Here is a 27,144-nt window from a genome sequence, read left to right as displayed (position 1 = left end):
ACTTTCCTAGCCCCGGGCTCAAACACACCTCATGGGGGATTAGATGATGGATGGATAACATCATCATCATCATCATTACCACCACCTTTTACCAAGTATCCTATGACAATGGGTGGGTAGGATTTACAATAAATAACAGAAAGGAAAACAGAGAAGTAATCAAAGTGCAAAAAAAAAAAGCTACCTTTATCATTCTTTTTCTGTGTTTCCACTCCTCCCTTCTTATTTCTCCCATCATTCCTGTCCCTTTTTATTACCCTTCCTTCCTTTTCAGGTGGTTTTACTTTAACCCCTAAAGTACTAAGCTCGTCAATCAAGCTTTTTGCACAACTTCTTAAAAGGACGAGCAGCGTCAATCATGCAACATCCACAAAAAAATGGCGGTAGCTGGCTCCACCCTGGCTGTGACATAGATGGCTTCTAACCAATCAGAAACTAAGTGTTGGACACACCGGAGGGGGGACCTAGGCCCGTACCCAGGCGGTGGGGGGTGTACCCCCCACCTCCCTCTCGCCACTTCCCTCTGCACCACCACCTTCTTACTACCCTACTTCCCACCGTTCTTGACACCACCACCACCCCTCCCACACCCTCCCCATGCATCTCCCCCCTCTCATGTGGATCCCCCCATGTCCCCCCCCCAGTCATCTGGGGGGAGGGTATTTCCCCCCTACCCTCCTTCCATATCCCTGTAATCCACTGGGACCCTATCTTTGTATCCAGTGGTGGTCTCCTCCCATCCCTCCATCCCCATACATCCCCTCCTGGCCTTACCACTCCCCCACCCCCACTCCCACCCCCAGCCTCGAATATTTTGCATATTTTTTACACTTTATGACACTTGTTTTTGAATCATTACCTGTAATTTACTCATGCCTTTGCATATAGATATGCACACCACAATTATTTCAGCTGTCTTTATTCGAAACCCACCTGAAAAGGAAATTTTATTTTTCCTAGGTACAGTAGATTTGACAGCTTGGAGGGAGGGGAGGGGAAGGGGGAGGGGAAAAAGGGGAGGGGAGGGAAGGGGAGGAGAGAGGAGGGGAGGGAGGGGACTGGAAGTATGGGGAGGGGAGAGGGAAGGATAATTTTTACTATTTATCATATTTTTATTAGGAGGGGTTCATGACCATTTTCCCTAGCTAGATTTGAAAGCTCAGCAGGGAGGGGAGGGAGGAGGGGAAAGGAGGAGGAGGGGAGGTTATGCGAGGGGAAGGAAGGGAAGGGAAAGGGAGGGAGGGGACTGGAGGTATGGGGAGAGAAGAGGAGGGAAGGATAATTTTTATTATTTATCATATTTACTGGGAGGGTTTGTCCCCATTTTATATTTTTCTAAGCACATTACATTGGTTTATAATATCTATACACACAAAAAAAAATTAATTCTGGTGATTTTTGTACGTATTTTTGTGAAGAAAACAGGTGCAGGTGGCGTATTTTCTTTCTCACCGAGGCCATGACAAGTAACTATTATCAACTTTGACGGGCCATAGCTCAGTAACAATTGGGTCTAGGAGGGTGGAGTCTGTGTTTTCAGTCGTGTAATTTCAAGCTCTATAAATCGGGCATATAACTTTTAACCTTTGAGAAAGTCGAAAAATAGGCCTGTTTTTGCATCCTGAGGGGTAGTCGAGGCTGGAGAATTGCGTACCCTAGGGGTTAAGTGACAAGTCTAATGGTTTCCTGTAAGCCTGGAAACCATATACAATGAGGAGTGATAACCATATAACCAACCCATACGTGTTCCCTACGTGTCAACAAGTGGGTTGGCAGAGGGTTTGTGCCTCTCCCCATAAAACCACTAACTCAAAGACAAACAGCCACCCCTTGTGGGATTATGGCATCTGGCTACAGACAGACAGATCTATTTACTTGATACTTGGTGACAGTAGGTAGAGGTGTGATGCTGTAAGAGAGACAGACTTAGACAGTCAAGGATGAGGATATTCATAAACTCAAATGTACAGAAATGACACTGATTGGATGGATGTGTGATGCATCCTTCAATGCAAAACCTGAGGGGACTAGCATTGTGAGTGAAGAGTTGAGAGGAAAGACTGGACTTGAATGTTTTGATGCTGTGATGAGGAAAGGTAAACTGAGATGGTCTGGGCATAATAAGAGGATGGATAATGACAATTAGGTGCAGAAGGCGAAGAGATGTGAATGCTGAGGGTAGGGCTGCAAGAAGCAGACCAAAATGGGCCTGGGATGAGGTCACAGTGTGACCTCAGGGATAAGGGACTGAAGAGGGAGATTGCCAGAGATCGAGCAGCATGGAGAGCATCCATTAGGTGACCAAGGCCAATGCATGCAAGCACGTTGGGGCTTTACAAACTATACGATATGATGATTAAACCTTAAAATTCTTCAATGAAGTTGGAATTGGACATATTCTGCCAAAAACGACCTGATCATACAGGCCATGGTTAAAGCTAGAAAAAGAACACCCCATTTTACTAGACTACATTCTTGGCATATAGTTTTTGTGTCATCTACATCAAGTTTGGCAAAGAGAAACAGAATACCCAGAAAATAACCAAGAGAAATGGGTGTCATCTGTTTCATGGAAATCTGGAAACACAATCAGATAATCTACATTAAAATACGTCCAGTCCATGACTAGCTGCATCACAAGAAGTCCAATCTGTCCTCAGCATTACGAGACCCTTTCAGTTTTTCATAATGATGACATATTATCACATCTACATGAGACTGCAGACACAGTCAGCCTCCTGTGGTTCCATGGGAAACTGTGTCCAAAGCTTCATGTTCAGATCAACATGAAGGTTTTCAAAGGACCACATACTTTTCGTTCTTACTTGGGTTGTGCTAATTTCTACTTCATTTGCACATTTAACCCTAGATTAGCAAGGTGGCACCAAAGTCGGTACCATAGGCTTATTCAACTTTAGCACGCTGCCGCCTATGGGCGTCTGTGGACGCCCTCCCCAGTTTTCTCAGTTCAAGGTCTGCTGTGGTCATGCATGGTGGGTAGGTTTTACTCCCGTGTAAAATTTTGGTTTTATGCTTCTTGGTCCATTTTTCAGTACCACCTTGCCACTAACATGAGGTCAAGGCTGTATATGCTTACTAGTTAATATAATTATGTATTTACGTGTGTAATTTTGCAGCTAAAAGAGCGTTATACAAAAGAAGGTAAACAACAGAAACATTCAATATAGGGGGAGGAAGTGGAGGAGGCAGAGGTGGACGTGTAACTGTGCCCTGGGATGTGTCTGACGCTCCCATTGCTGCTACATAGTTGCCCATTATTTAGTTCATAAAAATTATATTTTTTCTTTGTTTCTCAGTACTTTTAGGTTAGAACTCTTGCAAATACATTGCTTTACCTTGAAAAATTTTTTAAATTAAAATCTATATCATTTTCATGTTCATTCTCCTTTTCCAAAGTTGGTACTGAATCAGGTACCACCTTGCCACTCACATACAAATCCTGACTTTGCTAATCTAGGGTTAACTTGCTCTTTAGAACTGTGCCAACATGGTTGAAATAAATACAGTACTAGTAATATAACAGAAATTACCAAATAATCATATAAAAGGAAAATAATCAGTACATTGTACAGTAAACTCTCAACTGTCCACCATACTGTGGCCAAGGGGATGTCAGAAGCGGAACCTGCCAGGAACAATATTCGTGCGTTATGTGAGAGGCGACTGTATATACTGTATATACTGTGTGTGTGTGTAATTATATATATATATATATATATATATATATATATATAGAGAGAGAGAGAGAGAGAGAGAGAGAGAGAGAGAGAGAGACAGACAGACAGACAGATACATAAACAGATATGTATGTATGTAATGTATGTGTGTATACGTCTCTCGCATTTAGCGATTTAATTAGTGTGGTGAAACCATCGTTAAATCCGAAATCGCCAAATGCGAAGTATACTTTATAATGGAAAAATATCAGTTAGTCCGCACTCATCCCCCAAGTCACCCTTTTGACTCCCGATTTCCTACTTTAAGTGCTGAAAATGAAACACAGTGTATTAGCAATACATTATAAAGATACAGTACTGTATGGTTACACATCTACTCACCAGCGAAAAACGACAAAAGCTCTGCATTGTGAGAGAAAAATAAGCACCCAAGGTCACCAGACGCTCACAACAATGATAATAATGGCGGTCTGGTGGCAGACAGGCAAGGCATTTCACACCCCACATCACAAAACACGTAAGACAATCGCTAAATACACAGGATTAGTACCTTTTCCAAGCTACTGTTAAACGCAAAAATCACTAACTTGAAACATGCTAGATGCGAGGGATCACTGTATATATATATATATATATATATATATATATATATATATATACAGATAATGATGATGATGATGATATATATATATATCTATCTATTCTATCTATTGCCAGATGCCTCAATCCCGTTTGGGGTGGCCACAAACAAATCGCCTCCACGTCGCTCTGTCCCCTGCCATTTCACTGACCTGCTCCCAACTCACACCCCGCTCTCTCCTATACCTCTCCACCCCATCCCTCCATCTCATCCTCGGCCTCCCCCTCCCTCTCTCCCCCTCCACCTACTCACATACACTCTCTTCGTCAGTCTTTCACCCTCCATCCTCTCCACATGGCCAAATCACATCAGTGTATTCCTCCTAACGATTCCTATCACATCCACATCCATATATATACAGTATATATATATATATATATATATAGAGTACATATACATATATATATATATATATATATATATATATATACTGTATATACTTCCATCCATCATCCAATCCTACTATTGCCCCATGAGGAGCATAGGAGCCCGGGGCTAGGCAGTTGGTCCTGACATTTAAGATGAGAGTGACCAGCCTCACTCATCCCTGAGTGGTATTACATGAGCAATCAACCCCAACCACCCCTTGGATATAAACCTTCACCGTCTCAATCCGACTGGAGTGCAATAATTACCCACTAAACCACCAGGTGCCAAAATTTGGTTATATGGTTACCACCCAGAGTAGTAAATGGTTTCCCGGTGCACAAGAAACCATTTGGCTTGTCACTCAGTGTAGAGTCACCCACAGGCTGAAGGAAGTGGAAAGAATGAAGGAAAGAAAGACAGAAGAGGGAGTGTAAAGTCACCTGCAGGCAGAAGGACAAGGAAAGAATGAAGGAAAGAAAGACAGAAGAGAATGGAAGGAAAGAAGGATGAAGAGGAAAGGGCAGACACCCGAGAGCAGCACTACATCGAGTGAGTGGATGGTGAGCGTCCTCACCTACCACAATATATATATATATATATATATATATATATATATGTACTGTATATATCCATATCAGCATAAAACAGAAAAGCTGCCAAAACTCAACATTTACCTGTACTAATTAGCTGCCCTCCAAATATCTGATCAACAATAGTGTGAGTTGCCTGCCTGCCGTATCCCTTGATCATTTTCTTGAGTCGTGGACTAACAGTGTTTGGGTCTGTCTTCTCTGATAGAGCAAATGCTCGCAAGATAGCCCTCTTTGCTCGCAGAATCTCCTCATTGCGTATGGCCTCCAACAAACATCGCAAAAGCTCATGGGCATCCTGCTGTTCATATCCTTGAAACTGGGTACTCTTCTTGCAAATCTGTTGGATAACAAATCTCATTAATCTCTGACAAACTAACGGAGTTCAAAGAATGAATTTACTTGTAACTGGGAAAACATACCTAGATTCCGCAAAGATATTTCTGACATGTGAAGAAGCAGAAGAAGAAGAAGAAGAAGAAGAAGAAGAGGAGGAAGAAGAAAAAAAAAAAAGTTTCCACAGGTAATCCTACTAAAAGTAGATACAGTATACACTGTTGTGAAAATCATATATTTACAAACTTTTTCAGACACTTTCTTCCAGTACGGTGTGTTAAGGGGAATCATGTCATAAAAAATAATACACATAGCATTGGGCTAAGGTAATAAACTACTGCAGTGTATATTTGACAGCCTGTATTGATACATATACTCAACCACAAATCTGGCATTTTTGGGAGGAACGGATTGCCAGTTTGTGTAATTTGCTAATTTCTCTGACAAATGATGAAGAATGAAAGGACTCTGGATTGGAAGGGCAGATTTTTAAATATAAATTTTGTTAAAATAACACAGAAACGGGGGAGAAAACAGGAATAATCTAATGAAGTTAACCATGTGCATACAGGAAAGACTGGAATTCCAGATGGCTCTTGCCTTAGTGTTGGACAGAAAAGGGGCAAGAGTGTTCAGCTAAAAAGATGTTGCACATGCACCATAATGATGAAGAGATGCAAGCAGAGTTCAGACGGGCAGCAACCAGAATAGTAACAATACAGCTGAGAAAGAGATGCAACATTGTGATGAAGAAAGAGAGGCTGAAGGAAATCAATTAAGAGAATAGCTGATGAGATGAAACTCGCATGACTCCACTATATTTAGAAATATGGTAGAAACTGATACTGTGCTGAGCCTCCTCATACACGAGAATTATACTCTATACAGGAGTGAATAAGGTTCCTGCACAAAGTCATTTTGGAGAGGGGTTAAATATAGCACAAAATCAGTTCTGCATACTTAATCTTGTGCAGCCAATTTGAAAAAAAAAAAAAAGAAGAAGACAATACTGGTAGATGATGAAGAATTGAGTTGTGTGTTACAGATGATAAGGCAATGGTCATGTGGAAAACTCAAATTCAGAGAAGGAACTGAGCTTTGCAGACATTAAATGCAACAAGGCTTCTACTGCCCTAATTAAAAAAAATCTCACCATCCAATCACTCAATGTAGTGCTACTCTCGGGTGTCTACCCTGTCCTCTCCTCCATCCTTCTTTCCTTCCATCTTCTTCTGTCTTTCCTTCATTCTTTCCTCGTCTTTCTGCCTGCAGGTGACTTTACACTCCCTCTTCTGTCTTTCATTCCTTCATTCTTTCCTCTTCTTTCTGCCTGTGGGTGACTCTACACTGAGTGACAAGCCAAATGGTTTCCTGTACACCAGGAAACCATTTACTATGCTGGGTGGTAACCATATAACCAAATTTTGGCCCCTGGTGGTTTAGTGGGTAATTATTGTGCTCCAATCGGATTGAGCCGGTGAAGGTTTATATCCAAGGGATGGTTGGGGTTTATTGCTGATGTAATGCCACTCAGGGATGAGTGAGGCTGGTCACTCTCATCTTAAATGTCAGGACCAACTGCCTAGCCCCGGGCTCCTACGCTCCTCATGGGGCAACGTAGGATTGGATGATGGATGGATGGATGGATGGAAATAAAATAAAATAAGTGGCAACTTGGAAGTCAAGTACACCATAGTTTCATCTTGTTATAAAGATTGTTGTGATGAATGCTGTGATCAGCAGAGGGAAAAGTGAAGAGTGGGGTCATTAGTGGATCAGTTGACAGGAGCAGATGTATTGCGCAAGAGATCACTCACGAATAGGAGCAAGAGTGTTGGTGAAAAGATCAAAACAAAAGGAACACTAGTGATACCTCTAGAAGAACAATGGCTGACAACAGCAGTAGCTATGGAATGACCAGAGAGAAACTGGAGATGAAGACAATGAAAGAGGTACTAAAATAACTGTAGGGCAGTTTGGTAATTAGAGACTGATTCCAGACTATCACAAGCAACTGAGATTTCCAGTGCAATAGAAAGAAGTCACTGAAATCTTGAAAGGAGGCTGAATAGAAATCAGAATGATATGTAAGATCTCCAATGGACTGCATAGTAGTCATCAGAAAGAGGAATATAAGATGAGAGATGCTTTAAAATCTTCCTGTTGAGGACACTAAAAAAAACTCAGAAGTACACATTTACATTTATGTTTTTCAAGCCCCTGGCCATGCATGCATGTATATGTCTTTTTCAACTGAAAATAGCAAATAACAGTGATACTTGGTGATAGGCAGCTTTAGCACCACTAATGTGCCACTCAATAGTTTTTCAATAGCCATATGGCCTTACTCTCATCAACCTTTGCATCAAGAGTGTGCAAGCTGGCCAATGCAATGTATAACTATGGCCTCAGGCCTGGATTCAGACTTTTCCTCCTCCTAAGCCAGCTGTCATCCAAGGCTAAGTCTAGCTTACCATAAGGAAGAGATTTCAGTTATGTAGAAGAGATATAAGCACCACATGTGCAGTAGTCTCAGCCCAAAATCTGATTCTGTAAATGTGATTGAATCCCCATCTAAGTGATGCATAATGACAGCTACCAGATTTTTTACCCCACACCACTTTCATGGTAGTACCTCCCAGAGAAAAAAACTGGGTAATAAAAGGGCTGGGAATACATAAGGATAAAGTTGTCTGACACCAAAAGTCGCATGCATATCCTGTCTGGCATATCCCAGGAGAAAGCAAGGTGTTACACTTGATGCTGCTGATGACAAGTCCTTCTCTCATCATCTGTCCACTAAATTTCTTAGTGCAAACATCAGGTCCACATCTCTTACCACTCCAGAAACCACCCTATTCATTACTCACTATTTAGAAACATGTCTAACATGTTTTCTGAAAACAATTAATTATAGGTTCTCTACCACACTTTAAGCCTTTCTGCATACCACAGTTAGTATTTCAAAAAATATTAATGATATCATTACGTGCCAGTTTATGGAGGAGGGGAGGATTAAGGTAATGAACCCTCCCCTACTCACTCTCTTGAACTTTCAAAAGATGTACCATCTTGAGAAATAAAAGTCCAAGTTAAGACATTCCCTGAAACCATGAACACATGCAAATTGTAACACCTATTGTACAATAACAGACACATACTGTACCATATACTTTCATGAATGTTCCAAATATTAAGGATAAAAATTAAATGCAGAGCAAATGGTGTGAGGAGAATCTAATTTGATCTTGGATCTCCTTTCTTCCTTCTTTGGTTTCAAGGATGATCATAAATCAATATCATTTATGAAGTATTATCTAGTCACTGAACTGGTTCCTTGCTTATGACAAGGTAATGTGATGGCAATATTTTCATCTTATTCTGGCCACCATCAATTACTTGATTCATCTTAGGAGAAACTTCTTGGGCTGATGGAATCAGAGTTGACATTTAGGCTAAAACTGACAAATGTGATCTGCAACTTTACTATACATGATTTCTTTTAATTGGTTTGTCCTACAGTCACTACTGATGCCATTTAAATCATCAATCAATAATCTTAATTTCACTGAGCAACACTGTGAATTCTACTTTTTACAATAACTTCTTAAACCCACAAGTCTGATGACATACTGTACTTATGATTTTATTTTTGATACTAACAGAGAGAAACCTTCTTTGGAGAAAGACTTCGAACTGGAAGGGTTAAAAACAGCTTTAACCCTTTCCAAACGAGAGATCATTCCCAAGTTGAGTAAAATCATCTGGGGACAGAAGGAATATACAGAAAATATGTCATCAAACTGAAAGGGTTAAAACAACGCATACTGAATTAGTACACCTGTAACTTGACAGATATGAAATACAGTACTACTATATCAGAAGAAACTAGCCAAGTTAAACATAATTTGTACTTAGGAGTATACTGTGCTTTACATCCTCTTCTTCTTCAGCTTAATACTGTAGGGTATGATACAAGCATCTACAAAGTTGTGGTATATATATATATATATATATATACAGTATTTACAGTATAACCTCAATATAACGGACTTCAGTATACTGGAATTCGCTTTTACTGGACTTGAGGAGCCTACTGGACTAAATTCTTATATATCTTGAAAAGTCTGATAAAGCCAGAAGTGGTCCGGACTGCCTGACCTCAGTCCAGTATGGGCTGAAGGATGGTGGAAGATGAGGATGTTTGGGTAAGATGTCGAGACCTTGATGATGGGCGTTGGATGGGCATTGGGTGGTTGTCGTGATGTTGATGATGGGCACTGGAGTGGGTCAGAATTCTGAGGATCTACAGTTGTTCTATTTTATCAAGGCAGTTTGGGTGGGTCTCTCTGGGACCTCACTCTGTTAGCTCTGTTGCCACATCGTCACCACACACGTGCTCTCTCTCTCTCTCTCTCTCTCATATTATATATTAACTACTACTAATTGTATTTTCTTAATTTTTTCTCTCGTTTTCAACTTTTTTGCCACACCATCCCTGGGGTAAAAGTCTATAGGTGCGTTTTTTTTTTTTTTCCATAGCTTCCATGGCGGGAGACTGACCGAGTATGACCCACTCACACAGGGATGTCCCTCATGTCACCACCTGACAACATCTCAAAGGCAACGCTGACAAGTCTTATGAGATTTATACTATACGACAGCTTTTTTTTTGAATTACAGTAATCCCTCCAATATCCGACGTAATAGAGCCATAGGCAGGTCCGGATAGTGGTCCTGTCCGGATATTGGGCCCCAGCTTATGGACTTGTACTTATGGACCCTAACTCTGAAAAACACCTATACAACTCCCTCTGGACACGCATTGCACCTATTTAAGACCCAAATCACACCAATAAGGGACATAAAAGACTGAAATAAATGCAAAAGAACCATAAAATGAGGTTTTAGAGGTGAGTTTATACAATATTAAACATTCTGGGTACTTACAAGTCCCTTGCTCCTAGACTGGTTTGAACCGCCAGTTTGCAGTCCACAGTTAATCCTCTGCACTCTAAATTCTAATTTCTTAACACTGCACAACACTGTAAATTCCTGTGTGTTCTAGTGGCAAGGTATTGCAGTTTATTCACTGTTTATTCACAAAAAACAAGCACCTGTGGCTTGCACTGTTATGAGTATCTGCTCTCCATCGGAGTTAAGCTGTGACTGTTGATGTTGGTGGGGTAACAGAGTTGCCAGATCGCAACAGCCACATTACCAATCTCCTCAACTTTCATTGTCAAATATAACTTTTCATTACCAAATTCGTAAAGCTAGCATATATTCTTCACTAATTATATATACAAGTGGAAATACATGTAATCGCTCTCCTTATAACTAACACCATGTTGATTATTTTCACACTATGTAGGGTAGTAGATTAATCAGAGAGAGCAAACAATCCACCATCTCTATCCTGTGTATCCTCATACATGTGAAAAATCCATTTGGTAATGCATTATTCTAATGCACTACCAAACGAATTTTTCATTACCAAATTGGCCCACACTTGGTAATGAAAAATACCAAATGGCAACCTGACATGGGAGGGGGGAGGGGGAGGAAGGAAGGGGTGAAGAGGCCATGGTGTAACAGCTGTTCGGCGCCAGGCGGGAATTTCAAATTATGGGAGGGAAAAAAGTCAGATTTTTTTTTAATTTTTTGCGGCTTTTGGCCCATTTTGGGAATATTGGATCCCAGGAGGATTATGTCCGGTTAGTGGGGATGTTCGGATATTGGGCGTTCGGATATTAGAGGGATTACTGTACATCTATACAGAGTGTTTAAAATTCATTTATAAGTAGTTGGAGTGGCCCTGGTGAGAGAGGATAGTGTTTGGAAACTCCCTGTACTGTTGTTTGCAGATGATACTGTGTTGTTGAGTGAAGACGAAGGGGAGCTGCAAGGTTTGGTGGATGAGTTTGAGAGAGTGTGTAAGAAACGGAACCTAAAGGTGAATGTAGGGAAGAGTAAAGTGATGGTCTTTGAGAGAGGTGAAGTTAGTGAATGTACAGCGAGGTTAGATGGTGAGGAATTGGAAAATGTGAGTACGTTTAAGTATTTGGGTAGTGTGATGAGTAAGGATGGAGGTTTGGAGGGTGAAGTGCTTGAAAGGGTACAGCAGGGAAGAAAGGTTGCTGGTTCCTTGAAAGCAGTGACAAGAAACAGGGAAGTGAGCATGGAAGTGAAAAAGTTACTACATGACAGTATTGTGATACCAACTCTAACGTACGGAAGTGAAGCTTGGACATTGTTGGAAGGACACAAGTCAAGAGTGAGAGCAGTGGAAATGAGTTATTTAAGAGGAGCCTGTGGAGTCACGTGGAGAGACAGGCTGACGAATGAGGATATAAAGGAGCGTTGTGGTGTGGATGTGGATGTGATAGGAAGCATTATGAGGAACACACTGAGGTGGTTTGGCCATGTGGAGAGGATGGAGGGTGAAAGACTGACAAAGAGAGTGTATGTGAGTGAGGTGGAGGGGGGAAGAGGGAGGGGGAGGCCGAGGATGAGATGGAGGGATGGGGTGGAGAGGTATATGAGAGAGAGGGGTGTGAGTTGGGAGCAGGGCAGTGAAATGGCGGGGGACAGGGCGACTTGGAGGTGATTTGTTTGTGGCCACCCCAAACGGGATTGAGGCGTCTGGCAATAGATAGATAGATACTAGCTTAAAATAGGAGAGTGAGAGAGAGAGGTAAACACAAATAATTACACGTGTGTCGGCGGCGATGTGACAACAGAGCTAACAGTGTGAGGTCCCAGAGCGCCCCACCCAAACTGCCTTCATAAAATAGAACGACTATAGATTGCTGGATACAAGATGGATAACAAATAATGAAGCAACAGCTCTAATGGAAAAAAAAAAAAAAAAAAAAAGTGGTGTGATCCAGACTAATGTCTGGATCCTAGGTTTGCAGGGGGAAGTCCAGATGTCACTTTTGTCAAAATTTCGCTTTTTCAGAAGAGCTTGGGCCCCAATTAGTCCGTTATAGAGAGGTTTTACTAGAGAGAGAGAGAGAGAGAGAGAGAGAGAGAGAGAGAGAAAAAAAAAAGGAAGTTTTCAAATTCCACAGTTCCTTTAGACATGAGAGCCAAAAATACATACTGAAAGATCCTGAAACTTACAGATGCATCCATTCCATGCAACTGTCAGCAAAAAACAATATTACTGAGTTAGAAATATCCTTTGCAGAAAACTGCAGGTAGAGTACAATTGGTAACAGTTCAGCCTGGGACAGCATCAGTGCATAGCAGTGGTCTGGCAGGGGGTGCACTTGAATATTTTTGTGTATTCAAATGTTTGTCAGTGGCAGTAACATGAACGAATGGGGTTGCCATTTATTAGCTGATAGGCTGAGTAAATGTTATGAATGAACGTTCACAAAGTTTAGCTGGAATTCTGCTTCACACTGATGCTATCCCAGGTTCAAATGTGGCACACTGTACAGGCAAACCCCGATACCCCGGATTGGCGATGGGGGTAGAAATACAACCCTAACTCGCCCAACGATGGCCGAGCCCTGGTTTAATGATGCTTTTTCATTTTTTTAAAACCAATTTCGATGATATTTTAGACTAAAATTTTGTATTTAGGTTGATTTATAAACTGTTTTTAGACTTAGATTAATAGTGTTTTAGTCACAGGTGGAGTAAACAGTCATTTGGGGTATGGATTCTCACCCATCAGACGAGGTACAAAACAGTGTGGACAACTTGGGGACTCAACAAAGAATATTTCATGTTTGACCACTGAACATCTAACCTATCATAGAATACAGAATAATAATTTATTAATAATTATGAAAGCCTTACACAGTAAATATTTCCTGCATTGATGAAAACTGTGACATAGATAAATCATGTGTTTACATTTGGCCTGTTCAAGGGAAACATTTTGAATGTTGGAAAATAAGAGAGAAGAAAATAAAGGAGCTCAGCAACCAGAACAGTAACTAAAACAACATAAAGAGGCTATCCCGATCGCATCATCGATCGCATTCCCCATCAAAACATCAACAATTCTCCTTCACAATTCGCACCTTGACTGGGTACAAGCAGGACAGGCACTAGTTCTGGGCTTAAGTTACTTTCTTTTACAGTTGTTAGGCCATTTAGATTGCATATAAACTTGTTTTTGGACTCATTTGGGTGGGTTTAGGACATGGTTGGGGTGGAATCCCAACGCTCAAAAATGCATCCCTACACAGTACTTTACATGTTAAATACGCCCTGATATATGATACCCCGCCTAGCGATGGATTTTTACATAACAAATTGCACTGTTAATCCAGGGTTTGCCTGTAGCTTCTAAAATTCTTAAAATATAAGATACATATTCAGAAGAAAGAAAGGAAATGAATGAACTTCATGTAGCAATGCAGATTTCTAAGCATTCTTTAACCTGTATCACAAAATGCCTACTCTTACGTCATTACAGTATGAAGGCTGACTTGGGTAGTCTTAAAAAAAATAATAATAAAAAAAAATAAAATAAAATAAAATAATGATCTACTGTTGTACTTTGATATATAAATATGTTATAGCTGAATTCTATTTCACTATAACTGTAATAAATATGATCACCATCATCATCCTGACCTATTTTCCCACTTAAGGATGGAAAGAGGTATGGCAGAATCCATAAACAAGGAAAGAAAAATTATGAAAGTGTGAGAACTATCAACAGAATGTGCAATGAAACTGGCCAAAATCATTTACATTTTACTCAAGTCTCTGTGGTTATGGCTTCATCTCACAAGCCAAACCAGTTACATATATTTTTTTGCTATTCTTCTTTACATATGTGCTTAGCATAAACCAGTCAGACTGAGTCAATCTGCCAACTGTAAAGTATAACGGTGCCAAAACCTTGCCATGTGTTCCTCAGCACATAATTAATCCAACCAACTCAATCTCCTGTCAACTCCCTAGCCTCATCAACTTCATTTCTTGCTTCTCAACCACTTTCTTATTATACTGTTCATCTTTTTCTTGGCTATCACATCTCCTCCCACCTTTATACTAACATACCCTTTATATCACCCTTAAATATACATTCCCTCTATATGGCTAAACCATCTAGGTATAATCTCTTCAGCCTTATTATCAATGGACCTCCTTACTCCATACCTTTCAAAAATTACATTACTTCACATTCTATCCACTATCTACATGTTCCACACACATTCCTCAATAATTCTATTCCAATGCTCTTACTCTTGACTTTTTGCTCTCATGTTATTCCAACATCTGACACCCTTATGTTAATATTTCTTGCAGCCTCCACAATCAGACCTCTGTTTAGATTCACGGTCTTAATACTGCAGCACCAGCCACCTTCTTTCCCTGTACATCGCTTTCCATTTCCTTTGCACATTTACCTTTCCTCTGTATTATGGCACCAAGGTACTGTACTTCAACATCCTCACTTAATCTTGTCTCTACTTTAACCAGCAGATCACTGTGATACCCACTTTCTCTCTCAACAATTACCATACTGCATATTGTAACTTTCCTCAACAACATTTACTTTCCACACATTTCAAACCACAGTGCACAGACATTCACAAAACTGCACAAGTCCACAAAGCTCCTGTTCACTATTATCAGACAACACAGCACCATCTGCGTACATAAAAATTGAGATACCACACCATTCACCATAAGTGACATTACTAACGCTCTCTCAATAACCTGAGTTTTTACTTCTCATAGGATAGGTAGTGTGACTGCTGTATTAGTCAAGAGATACGTAAAGTGATTCATCCATCCATCCATCCATCATCCAATCCTACGTTGCCCCATGAGGAACGTATGAGCCCGGGGCTGGGCAAATCGGTCGTGACAGTTAAGATGAGGGTGATCAGCCTCATGCATCCCTGTGTGGCATTATGTGAGCAATAAACTCCAACCACCCTTTGGATATAAACCTACACAGGCTCAATCTGATTGGGGTGCCTTAATTACCCACTAAACCACCAGGTGGCATAATTTGGTTATATGGTTCCCACCCAGCATAGTAAATGGTTTCCTGGTATACAGGAAATCATTTGTTTTGTCACTTAGAGTCACCCATAGGCAGAAGGAAGAGGAAAGAATGAAGGAAAGAAAGACAGAAGGGGGAGTGCAATGTCACCTGTAGGCAGAAGGAAGAGGAATGAATGAAGGAGAGAAAGACAGAAGAGGAAGGAAGGAAGAGAGGAATGGAGAGACCCCCAATGCAGCGCTATACTGAGTGAGTGGATGGTGTGCACCCCTAAGGGATGCAATTTTATGAAAAGATAAGAAAATACTGACAGCAAAGAATCAACTTTTTGAAAGAATACGGCAATAAAGGCAACTCCCCAATTTCACGGGGGTTAGGGGACACAGACCCCCATGAATTTGGATATCTGTGTAATTTTGATGCAACCCCCCCCCCCCAAAATGTAGCCCATAACTCCTGTAAGCCCCTAGAAACCATCACAGTAACCTAAAACCGACTTAAAACAGCACTAATATATGCACGCTACTGTACAGTACAGTATACAATTTACTTCAACAAGAAATAACCTGTACATGGGTATAAGAATTAAGGCCAATTTTGTTGTTGCCAACTGCCACCGACACCGCAGCAGTGTGCACAGACCAAAAAAAAAAAAAAAAAAACATAGCTGAGACCAAAAAACACCATAAAATATCACAAATATATACTGAAGTACTATATAAAACCTTTAATAACAAATAAGCATTTAATGGGTATGGCTAAAATAAGTTAGGGCAAATTATTTACCTGGTGACTTCCACCACCTCCCGAGCCTGAGGCTGTGTGTGTTACGTGCGGGAAATAACAGACGCTGCTAAACGCTGTAAATGCCTCCCAGTGCTTTCCATGGACTCGGATTGCTTAAAAAAGAATTTTGCTGGGAGGAAAATCCACATAAAAGCAGGGGCTGTGATTTTCAATCCTGTGAATTTGGGGGGTTGCCTGTACTGGTTGCAAAACGACAAAAAATATAAATCAATAATGAAGATATGTGGTCGGTGGGGGCGTACACCATCCACCCACTCGAAGTAGTGCTGCTCTCAGGTGACTGCCCTTTCCTCTCTTCCTTCCTTCCTCTTCTGTCTTTATATCCTTCTTTCTTTCCTCTTCCTTCAGCCTATGGATGACTTTACACTTCCTCTTCTGTCTTTCTTTCCTTCATTCATCTTTTTTCTGCCTATGGATGACTCTACACTGACTGACAAGCCAAGTGGTTTCCTGTACACCAGGAAACCATTTACTATGCTGGGTGGTAACCATTTAACCAAAGTATGGTGCCTGGTGGTTGTGTAGGCAGTTAAGGTGCTCCAGTTTGATTAAGCTGGTGCAGGTTTATACCCAAGGGGTGGTTGGGGTTTACTGCTCACGTAATGCCACTAAGGGATGAGTGAGGCTGGTTAATTTCATCTTAAATGTCAGGACCAACTTACCTAGCCCCAGGCTCCTACGCTCCTCATGGGGCAACACAGGACTGGATGATGGATGGATGGATGGAAGATATGGGATAGATGAGTAACAGAAAAGCAAATATACAGTAGAATGGAAGCCAAAGATGACAAGTGTGAACAGATGCTGACCTGGCCAAAGAGATGTCCTGGGTTGAGTGTGAGGGTCTTTCCATTTGAATGCATCTCCTTCAAGAATGCAGCAGTGGCCAGAGTCAACCCACCACCCTCAGGCAGATATAGGTTCAATGGAAGCTGCAGGGTAATAATAATAACAATAATACTAATAATAATAATCATCATTACAATAATAAGAAGAAAATTCAGCAGAAGGCATTAATCTGTTAATCCTTCAGACCAACGATGAATTTTTCATTTTTACAAGTCTGCTGCCAGATATATTCAATATAAAATTGAGGCGCCCCCTGCTGAAGTGATGCAAGTGACACCTCGGTCGAAATTTAGTTTTCACTTGCATCAAGTAGTACGATAATAGCTCTTTGTGAAGTAAGTTTCCCAAAGTGATTCAGGGAAGTGGTGTGGTCATAAGGTCCATAATCCTACACAAAACCAAGAATTTTTGGGGTAAATGCTGCAAGATTTAACTTTCCGATCTGTAGTAAGGCAAGACCCTGAGAGAGGTGCCCAACCGATCAGGACACTAACATCCTGGTGCCCGCCAGCCAATGGGAGCGCAGCAGGGCCGTCAGTCATGGCTCCCACCTTGTATCAACTGGTTTACCTTTTTCTTTTTTTCTTTCTTTCTTTTTTGTGTGTGGTTTTCTGACCTGTATGGCTCGTTGTGTTAAGCTAGTGTTAAGAAATGAAGTAATATTATTATGAAAGGAAAGTCATTATTTTTTGTAACAATCAAGTTGTGTGTACGTGTCTACATAAAAGAAAATTATTTTGAGAAGTCCTTATGAGTGTTACATTACCTACTTTTATTTTTTTTTTTTAACAAGAATATATTATTCAGCGTTGACCCCTTGTGCCAAAGGGGGTTCTACAGCTATGATTAAGCGAGGTACCCAAGAGAAAGCCTTAGTGTTAAGTTAGTGTTAAGAAAAAATAATAAGAATAGTATCATGAAAGAAGTCATTTTTTTTTTTTTTTTTTTTTTTTTTTTTTTAGGTAAAAACAAAGTTGTGTGTACGTGGCTACATTAAAGAAAAATATTATTTTGAAAAGTCCTTACGAGTTTTATATTACCTATTTCTTCTTAATTTTCAAGAAAATAGTATTCACTGTATTATGAAGCGGAAATTATTAAGTACTGACATCAAGAACATATCAAGTGACCAAGTAGTATGGTAATAAGACAAAGCAGTTACATTCAATATTATTATTATCAGGGTCACTGTCTCGCAATGGCTTGGGTAGGCCTTCAGTCTTCATCAGCCACTTAATCAGACAGTTTAAAACAACAGGATTATTAATAGGTAAAGGATGCCATTTTTTTATCCATGCAATTCTGACAAATCGTATGTTGAGTGAGATCGTATGGAGGTACCTAAAATATAAGGTACAAAAGCGCCATGTGCTTCAAGGGGTCATGTATTATCAGTAGATTAATAATAACCCAAGAAAACAGTGTATGAGAGTCGGAAATGAGGTTAGTGCCACCGATTTGCTCCTTGCTTCACGTCCACTCTAGAGGTGAAGTGAGGCAAGGGCAAGCGGGAGTGAACCAGCCCACTAACTTTCAAACGCTGTTTTCTCGACTTTTTGTTTGTGTCACTTGCATCACTTCAGCAGGGGGCGCCTCAATTAAATTTCTGCAGTTCAAAATTTACATTCTGCACAGCTGAGAATACTTGGCAACAGTAAGTCTGTCTTATGCAAGGAGCTTACTTGAAAATCATCTCATATATCAATTATAATATATATATATATATATATATATATATATATATACAGTAAGTCTGTCTTATGCACGGAGCTTCCTTGAAAATCATCTCATGTATCAACTATAATATATATATATATATATATATATATATATATATATATATATATATATACTGTATATAAAATATTCTTGTTAACAGCTCATCAGAAAATAGAAAATAATGGATCATGAACAAAGTGTAGCTTTTTTTTTTTTTTTTTTTTTTTTTGTAAGACATCTGTATTTCAAATGTAATGCAAAACTCTACAGCAACTCTAAGATGAATGAGAAGGTATAACAAATTTGTTAACATGTGTAAATTCATGAAGTAATCAAATCCTTACCAACTCTACATCCTCTTCATCTTCCTTCTCCTCCTTGGTATTTTTCTGCTTTGGATATATTCTGCCATTCTCAATGGTGTTTTTGTCAGGCTTTACATCCCCATTAGGAGTACCATCCAAACTTGAATCCTTGGAGCGGCCAGGTAAGTAAACCTGTTGGCCACTTTGACATTGCACATCCAGCAACTGGGTCAAGAAGTGAGTTTGTGACAAACTCTGCATCACTGAGTTGAAGAAACAGGTGTTCCCCAGGTTGCTCAGACCCTAAGAAAGATGACAACTCATTAACAAGAAAGAAGAAGCATACTGTACATAGTATTAAATAAAACTGTACTGCCAGGGTATAGGGAGCTTTCCTAGTAACCTTCAAGCTTAACTGGGAACAGGAAAGAAAGAATACATTACTATTTTCATGCTCCCTGTATGCTGTATGAAGTGATTCAAACAGAAGGGGTTGGCTTGCAAGGCAGCTGGCTTAAGATGAAAGCTCTAAATTAAAACCCAAGGTCATAATGAAGGACTGCAACAGTAAGGAATTATGGCACATGCATATGCACAAACATGCATATGCACAAACACACACACACACACACACACACACACACACACACACACACTATATGGATGAGGAGATGATGAAAAAATTGATAGTGGCCATGATCCACCCCAGGTTAGAATATGCAGCGGTACTGTGGTCCCCACACAAAAAGAAAGATATAAACAAGACTGAGAGAACAGAAAGAACAGCAACCAAGATGGTCCCCAGTCTGGCAGATCTGTCATACAGAGAGAGGCTGGAAATGCTGGATCTACCTTCCTTAGAGGAAAGGAGAAAGAGAGGCAACATGATTGCAGTGATCAGGATCATGACAGGAGTAGATAAAACTGACTGAGAAGATCTGTTTGTATAGGATAAGAGAGCAACAAGAGAACACAGAATGAAATTGAACAAATCAAGCTGCTTGATGGATATCAAGAAATATAGTTTTCCTCATAGAAGTACAGACCTGTGGAATAGCCTGGACAAAGAGATCGTCCAGTCTTAAAACTTAAACGAGTTTAACGCTAAACATGACTCACTGAGAAACAGAGATGGGATCCCTCGAACGTAGCTCATTTTCTGTATATCAAATTTAGGTATATTAGGTAAATACATAAGTATTTGGAACGAATTAGACAAAGAGGTGGTGCAAGCGAAAAACATTCATGTGTGTAAAAGTAGACTAGACAAATGTGGATATGGAGACAGGATAACAAGAGCATTGCTCAATTCCTGTTTATTACAAACAGGTATATACAAATAGCTAAATACACACACACACACACATACACACGGATGTAAACAAGACAAGAAGACACGCATCTGCATGAAGGTTCCCGAAAATTTGCCTAATTTTATTATACAGGATGAGATCCTGTCTCTAAACTGTTGGTGACTGACAAAGGTGGAGAGATTCATCTGTTCATTTGAAACATTTGGATGCTCTTTGGGAATTTTGGTAAAAGAAGAAAATGGCAAGTGGGGGAGGTAGAGCAGAGCAGCATACTGTATGTTTGATGAATGTGGTGATTTAAAGGGATCTGACCATCAAACCGACATGTGTGAATTAATAAAGGCATTAATGATTCGAATTTCAAAGATGGAAGCAGTAATCAAGAACATGAAAAGCGACAGTTTAAGGACAAAGAAAGGTGAAATAAGGATTGAACAGAAACTGAGTACCACCAAGGAGAGAGCCCTCAAGAAGAAAATATGTAATTTTGAAGAAAATAAATTGAGGAGGGAATTGAGTGAAACTGACCATAAGACCGAGAAGGTATTTACAGCTCTGGATTGAGTGCAAGCACAAACAGGCTTGGTGGTTAAAGGGCATGAAGAGATATCAGAACTGTGAAATAATAAAACAACAAAATGAAGAAAATAAAAACCTAACAGACAAATGAAGAGATATCTTTGAAAGTGAAATGGCGAAAGTTTTGCAAAAAAAAAAAAAAAGGTAACTGTGAGGAACGCAGTTGAAAGGAATAGATGTATGATCATTTCTGGAGGTGAGGAGGCAATTGTGAGGAATACAGTTGAAAGAAATAGATGTGTGATCATTTTTGGAGATGATGAGAAAGACGAGAAATCAAAGCAGGTTAGGAAGAATGAAGAGATGACCAAGATCAGTGAATTACTTACTAAGATAAATGAAGAAAAAGAAACTGGGAATGAGAACTAGAGGATGTAAGAAGAGTAGGTGAGTATAAAACAGAAGGACCTAATGTCAGGCCCATCCACATTAAATTTACAAATGAAAATGTGGCAAAAGAACTGTTAGGAGCTGCACATAGGCCGAGTGATGAAGAAAATCAGAGAAAAGTGATAATAAGATCTAAACTCAGATGACAGAACTAAACTGCAAACATTGCTGGAAGAGGCTAAAAACAAAAATGAGGAAAGATTAGAGGGACAAAGAGAAGTGTTTTTTTGGAGAGTGAAGGACATGAAACTCAAAAAGTGGTACAGTATATAGACAAAGACTAAAGAGAAAAGTACAAAATGATTTGGTAGGCCTAGGCAAAGTTAGAGCAAATAAGGAAGTGATTAAGAGGACTCAGGCTCACATGATAAAGGTAATGTATACAAATGTGGATGGAATGATAATGAGGAAACTAGAACTTGGCAACTTTATTAGGGAAAAGAAGCCTGAAGTGGTATGTTTAGCTGAAATTAATTTTGAGAGTGAATTTGATGCAAATGTGTTTGGTTGGAAAGATTATAATGTGTGAAGGAAAGACAGAGAAAGAAAGTTTGGAGGAGGAATTATGATAATAGCTGATAAGAAGGTTAATGCAAAAAAATGGTACATTTAGAAAAAACAAAAGTGGAAGTACTGAGAGTGGAAATAGTGGAAGAACATGGAGAAAAGTTAGACACAGTAGTGATGTATATGCCAGCATGGACCAGAGCATGGAATAGGGTTAAGTATCATGGTTGATGAGTGAGTCTTTGGAATGCTAAGGCAGATAATTGAGTGGAGAAACAAATTGCTGTTAGCAGGTGCTTTTAATTGTAGAGAGGTCAATTGGGAAGGAACTGATGCTGGGAACAATGTGGAAACCTGGGGGTATAGACTGATGGAGCTGATAACAGAAAATATGTTAATACAGTTGATTAAATTAGGGGTGAGGATACACCATCAAGACTAGATCTGATTTTTACAAGAAACTGTAATGATATACTGTACAGAAATTACAGTATCAATGTCCCCTAAGAAAGAGTGACCATCTGGTTATGGAGATGAAGGTATTGGGTAGGGACATGGGAGAAAAAGAAGAGACAAAAAAAAAAACAGATATAACTATAGGAGAGTGGATTCTGACACGTCAAGACAACATTTCAGAAATATGGACTGGAGTGAAATGGAGAGGGAGGAAAATATCCAAGAGAAATATCTTTATGAAAATATATGAGGAGGGAATCAGAAACCATGTTCCTAGAGTTGCTGCAAAAAAGGACAACAAAAAGAAAGACTGGCTTAATAAAAGATATATGGAAGCACTTGAAATTAGGAATAGGGCATGGGATTATGAAAAAGATTACTGAAAAAGCTTGGAAAGAGTACAAAGAAGTAAGAAATTAATAGGTAAAAGTAAGAAGGGAGGAGTGTGGTAGGTGGGAACACTCACCATCCACTCACTCAATGTAGTGCTGCTCTCGGGTGTCTGCCCTTTCCTCTCCTCCTTCCTTTCCTTCCTTCCTCTTCTGTCTTTCTTTACTTCTTTCTTTCCTTGTCCTTCTGCCTACGGGTGACTTTACACTGCCTCTTTTGTCTTTCTTTCCTCCATTCTTTCCTGTTCCTTCTGCCTACGGATGACTCTACACTGAGTGGCAAGCGGAACGTTTTCCTGTATACCAGGAAACCATTTACTATGCTGGCCAATTCGCTCCCACAGCACCCTACCTACACCTATCTAGGCACCATCAAACACAATCATACAAATTTAGGAATGTTCAGTGCATGTATTAAGGGATCTCACCTTAATCCTATGACGAAATTGCTTAAGTGAATGGAGTGGGGTGGTGTTGGGAAGAACTCAGAACCTCTCAGCACTTGTTCTTCCCAAACTCTCTCACCAGCTTTGAAAACTTCTCTCCCCTCTCAATATGACAAATGAGCTTCAAACGTTGACTGTACGACAACTGCGGCAGCTTCTTGACGTCATACTGCTTAGAGTGCTTCATTGGGGGGTCGGGAGGGGCCATGGCAGGTAGGAGGCAGAGGGAAGTTGCACAAAAAAGGCAGGTAACTCTCGTACTCCACGGCGACAGTCTGTAGTGTGCGGACTGGTGGGACAAGAACAACAACAACATGGTGGCATTAGTATGCACATATGCCACCAGGGACGCGCGGTGATTGGTTGTTGGGTCGCGATTTTCAGTTTGAATGCTGTGGTTTACGGTTCTCCTCGGAAAAGGCCCACTTGGGTGCCTAGATCTGCGATTTTCGTGACTCAACAGTGATTTAAGGTTGCCGGCAGTCTGACAGCCACCTAGCCGTGATTTACAAATCCGTGATTTATGAACACGCGATTTACGAGGATTAAGTGTACCTCAACTTCACACATGCCGGGTAAGGGCTTCCAGTATACAGATGGCAGACACATCTGGGAAGATTAATCAGGAGAGAGGAAACTCCATGTACAAACCACCCCCTTTCTGTACCATTGAGCATACAAGGCTGCAAGTAATCCATGTGATGTAAATAGGGGTTACCACAACTCAATGCTAATACAAAGTGTAGGGACCTCTAGTTCCAAAAACTCTGCCTCTTTAGTCATTTTTATGATGCAGGGATATTTGCAGCCCATGATGGCTTCAGTAATGTCAACCATAAAGATGTAGTATGTACAGAATGGATATTACAGCAAACAGCATCAGCTAATTTTCACTTCTATGGTTTCTATTAACATACATAAATATACAACACCCTATTATATATCCATATATATAAAGAAGGCTTACCTTAACTTTAGGTAATGAGGCCAATACACTAGCCTGAGCATTGCGCTGGTTTTTAGCAGCCTTGGAGTTGTCATCAAAGGAGTTGACAGAGCATTTTGCCAAAGTAATTGTTCCAGTTTCCGAACTAGAGTACGGTGATGGATCTGGAGAAATACAGAAGCAGTAATGATATCAATATATTTGTAATATGACAAAGCAGTTCTTTCAATCCATTAGACAATTAGTTTATACCAATCATACACAAATCTCTTCTGGGAATTCCTTGACATTATTTGGCAACAGCAATAAAAACCTTGACATTATTTGGCAACAGCAATAAAAATCTATTATTATCTTCATTGTCTTAATTCTTTTTCCCACTGAATGACAGGGTAAGGTACAAACCACAAAAAGGAAAAAATAAAGTACGAAAATGGAAGATAGGTTACACAATCAATCATACATCACTCTGGCCCTCAGTATCCTGATTCACCTCATATGTCAACCACCAGCAAAGTTTTTCATCATTCTTTAGAAATGCACTTCAGATACACCTGCCACACAAGATCCACACACACACACACACACACACACACACACACACACACATAAAAAGAGAAATGAGAACAGTACTAAGGGGAAACTACTAATCATGGAAAGAAGTGACTAGTGGAGTACCATAGGGCTCAGTGCTGGCACCAATCATGTTTTCAGTGTATATAAATGATATAGACAGTAACACTGGAAATGAAAGCTATCTAAATATGTTTGCAGATGATGCAAAAATACAAAGGAGAATTACTAACACAGAATCTTGTAAAGAGCTACAAGAAGAATTAAATAAACTTCATGAATGGAGTAATACATGGCAAATGGAATTCAATGTGGACAAGTGTCATGTAATCAAGTTTGGTAAAAATGGAAAAAGGCCTGATTGGGATTATACGTTAGGAAATAAAACTCTACACACATCAGAAAGAGAGAAGGACCTAGGTGTGATTATCAATAACAGACTATCTCCGGCTGAGCACATCAGTGAGAAGGTACGGAACATGTATACACTGCTTGCAAATATGAGAATACCATTCACATACATAAATGAAGACATGCTAAGAAGGATAATAACATCATTCATAAGACCAACCCTGGAGTATGCATCAGTAGTCTGGAGTCCTCATCTCAAAAAACACATAGACAAGATTGAAAAAGTTCAAAGGGCCACTACAAGATGGATACCAAGCTTAAGGGATCTAAGCTACGAAGAAAGACTAAATAAACTGAATCTACCAACACTACAGGAGAGAAGGAAAAGAGGTGACATGATTATGCTATATAAATGCATATCAGGGAAGGAGAAAATAGACATAAATGATTACTTAACCTATGGGGAAGCATCAGCAAGAGGACACTGCAAAAAACTGCATAAGAAGAGAGGTGATAAAGACATGAGGAAATTTAGTTTCCCAAATAGAGCAATTGATCAGTGGAATGCACTACCGAATGAAATAGTGTGTGCCTAAACAATTCACAATTTTAAGGATATGTACGTTAAATACGGTTTAAGACGTGGGACAGTACGAGCTTGACTCATTCCTGTGAAGATACAATTAGGAAAGGTATGAACACACACACAAAAGATGGGGGAGCACCAAACATTAACTTCTCCAGATGTCCAGACATAAATAATCCAATACTATTGATTCCCTGTCAGTTCCCTTTCTTTTTCAACTTCCACACCCCATTTTTCCCATTTTCATTTAACTTACCAGCTCAGGTTAACACACCTCCTCTCGCCTTTTAACTTACAAAAGCTTGTTTCACCGTTCTGTTTACATCCATTCTCTCCAAATGACCAAACTAAACAAAACTTTTTCTACCCTTTTATCAAAAGACTTGCAAGTCAAATAATTCTTATCCTATCCACTCTATGCATTCCATACAGATCTCTCAACTGTGCAATTTCTACTGCTCTTACACTTTGACTTTTCACATTCATGCCATATCAGCCTTAAAACTGTATGTTGGTGTTGGTACTACACAATTTCATTCAATCCTCTTGTAGCCTCCATACTCAAACCTCTGCTTTGCAACACAACCTTCACTGCACCAGCCACCTTTTTTCTCCATGCCACTTTCTGGTTCCTCCACACACGTACTACTTTTTTCTAACACTGCCTAATGGTACTTACACTGAATCATCAAATCATCTCTCTCCAATCACCAGCACATCACAATGAATGTTACCTTCTCCTTCAACCACAATCACTTTATTCTTATCTCCATTTACTTTCAAACTGCCACTAACAGACATTCAGAAAACTCTGAACCAATATGGAACAATCCAGTTACTATCAGGAAGCAAAACTGTATCATCACCATACATCAAATTTGAGATACAACTTGAATTTTAACCTCTTTGCAACCCCACCATATACTGTATATACTGAACAGGCATAAGGATTTTACCTGACCTTCACTCAAACAGTGATCATGACCAACCACCTGGACTCCACGTACTCTGCTACGGGATTCACTACCACACCAAAAATACTTAGCAGCATACAACAATTTTTCCAACTACTGTACAGCATGCATAAACAAAATCTTCCAAAACCATCCCTAATTCATCAAACAAATTTTTCCAGATTCATAAATGCTATAAATGCTTTACAGTCCAGTATGCATGCTTTCCCGTCCAGTATGCATGCTTTCCCGTCCAGTATGCATGCTTTCCCTACTTTGTCTTTTTGCAAGTCTCTGATGAACGCATCCCCAACCACTCCTTAAACCACTGTATTCATCTGACATATTCTTTAC

At 39.9% G+C, this 27,144-nt stretch overlaps 1 protein-coding gene across 1 annotated transcript in view; it reads right to left on the bottom strand.

Annotated features, from left to right (window-relative positions):
• The window catches only part of Usp16-45 (ubiquitin specific protease 16/45), a gene marked incomplete at its 5' end in the record, with an annotated part of 224,445 nt that overhangs the window by 109,494 nt on the left and 87,807 nt on the right, over positions 1–27,144 (bottom strand). Inside the window, 4 exons of the mRNA XM_080267023.1 lie at positions 5,382–5,637; positions 17,238–17,360; positions 19,341–19,604; positions 24,349–24,491. Of these exons, the coding sequence (XP_080123149.1) occupies positions 5,382–5,637; positions 17,238–17,360; positions 19,341–19,604; positions 24,349–24,491 (786 nt within the window). The remainder of the gene's footprint in view (positions 1–5,381; positions 5,638–17,237; positions 17,361–19,340; positions 19,605–24,348; positions 24,492–27,144) is intronic.

The sequence above is a fragment of the Coenobita brevimanus genome, chromosome 23 (genome assembly GCF_032717465.1).
Source record: "Coenobita brevimanus isolate Jiangsu-jjx chromosome 23, ASM3271746v2, whole genome shotgun sequence".
NCBI classification, from domain to species: Eukaryota; Metazoa; Arthropoda; class Malacostraca; order Decapoda; family Coenobitidae; genus Coenobita; species Coenobita brevimanus.
The sequence above is the reverse complement of the archived record's forward strand: the minus strand, read 5'-3'. Positions and strand labels throughout refer to the sequence as shown.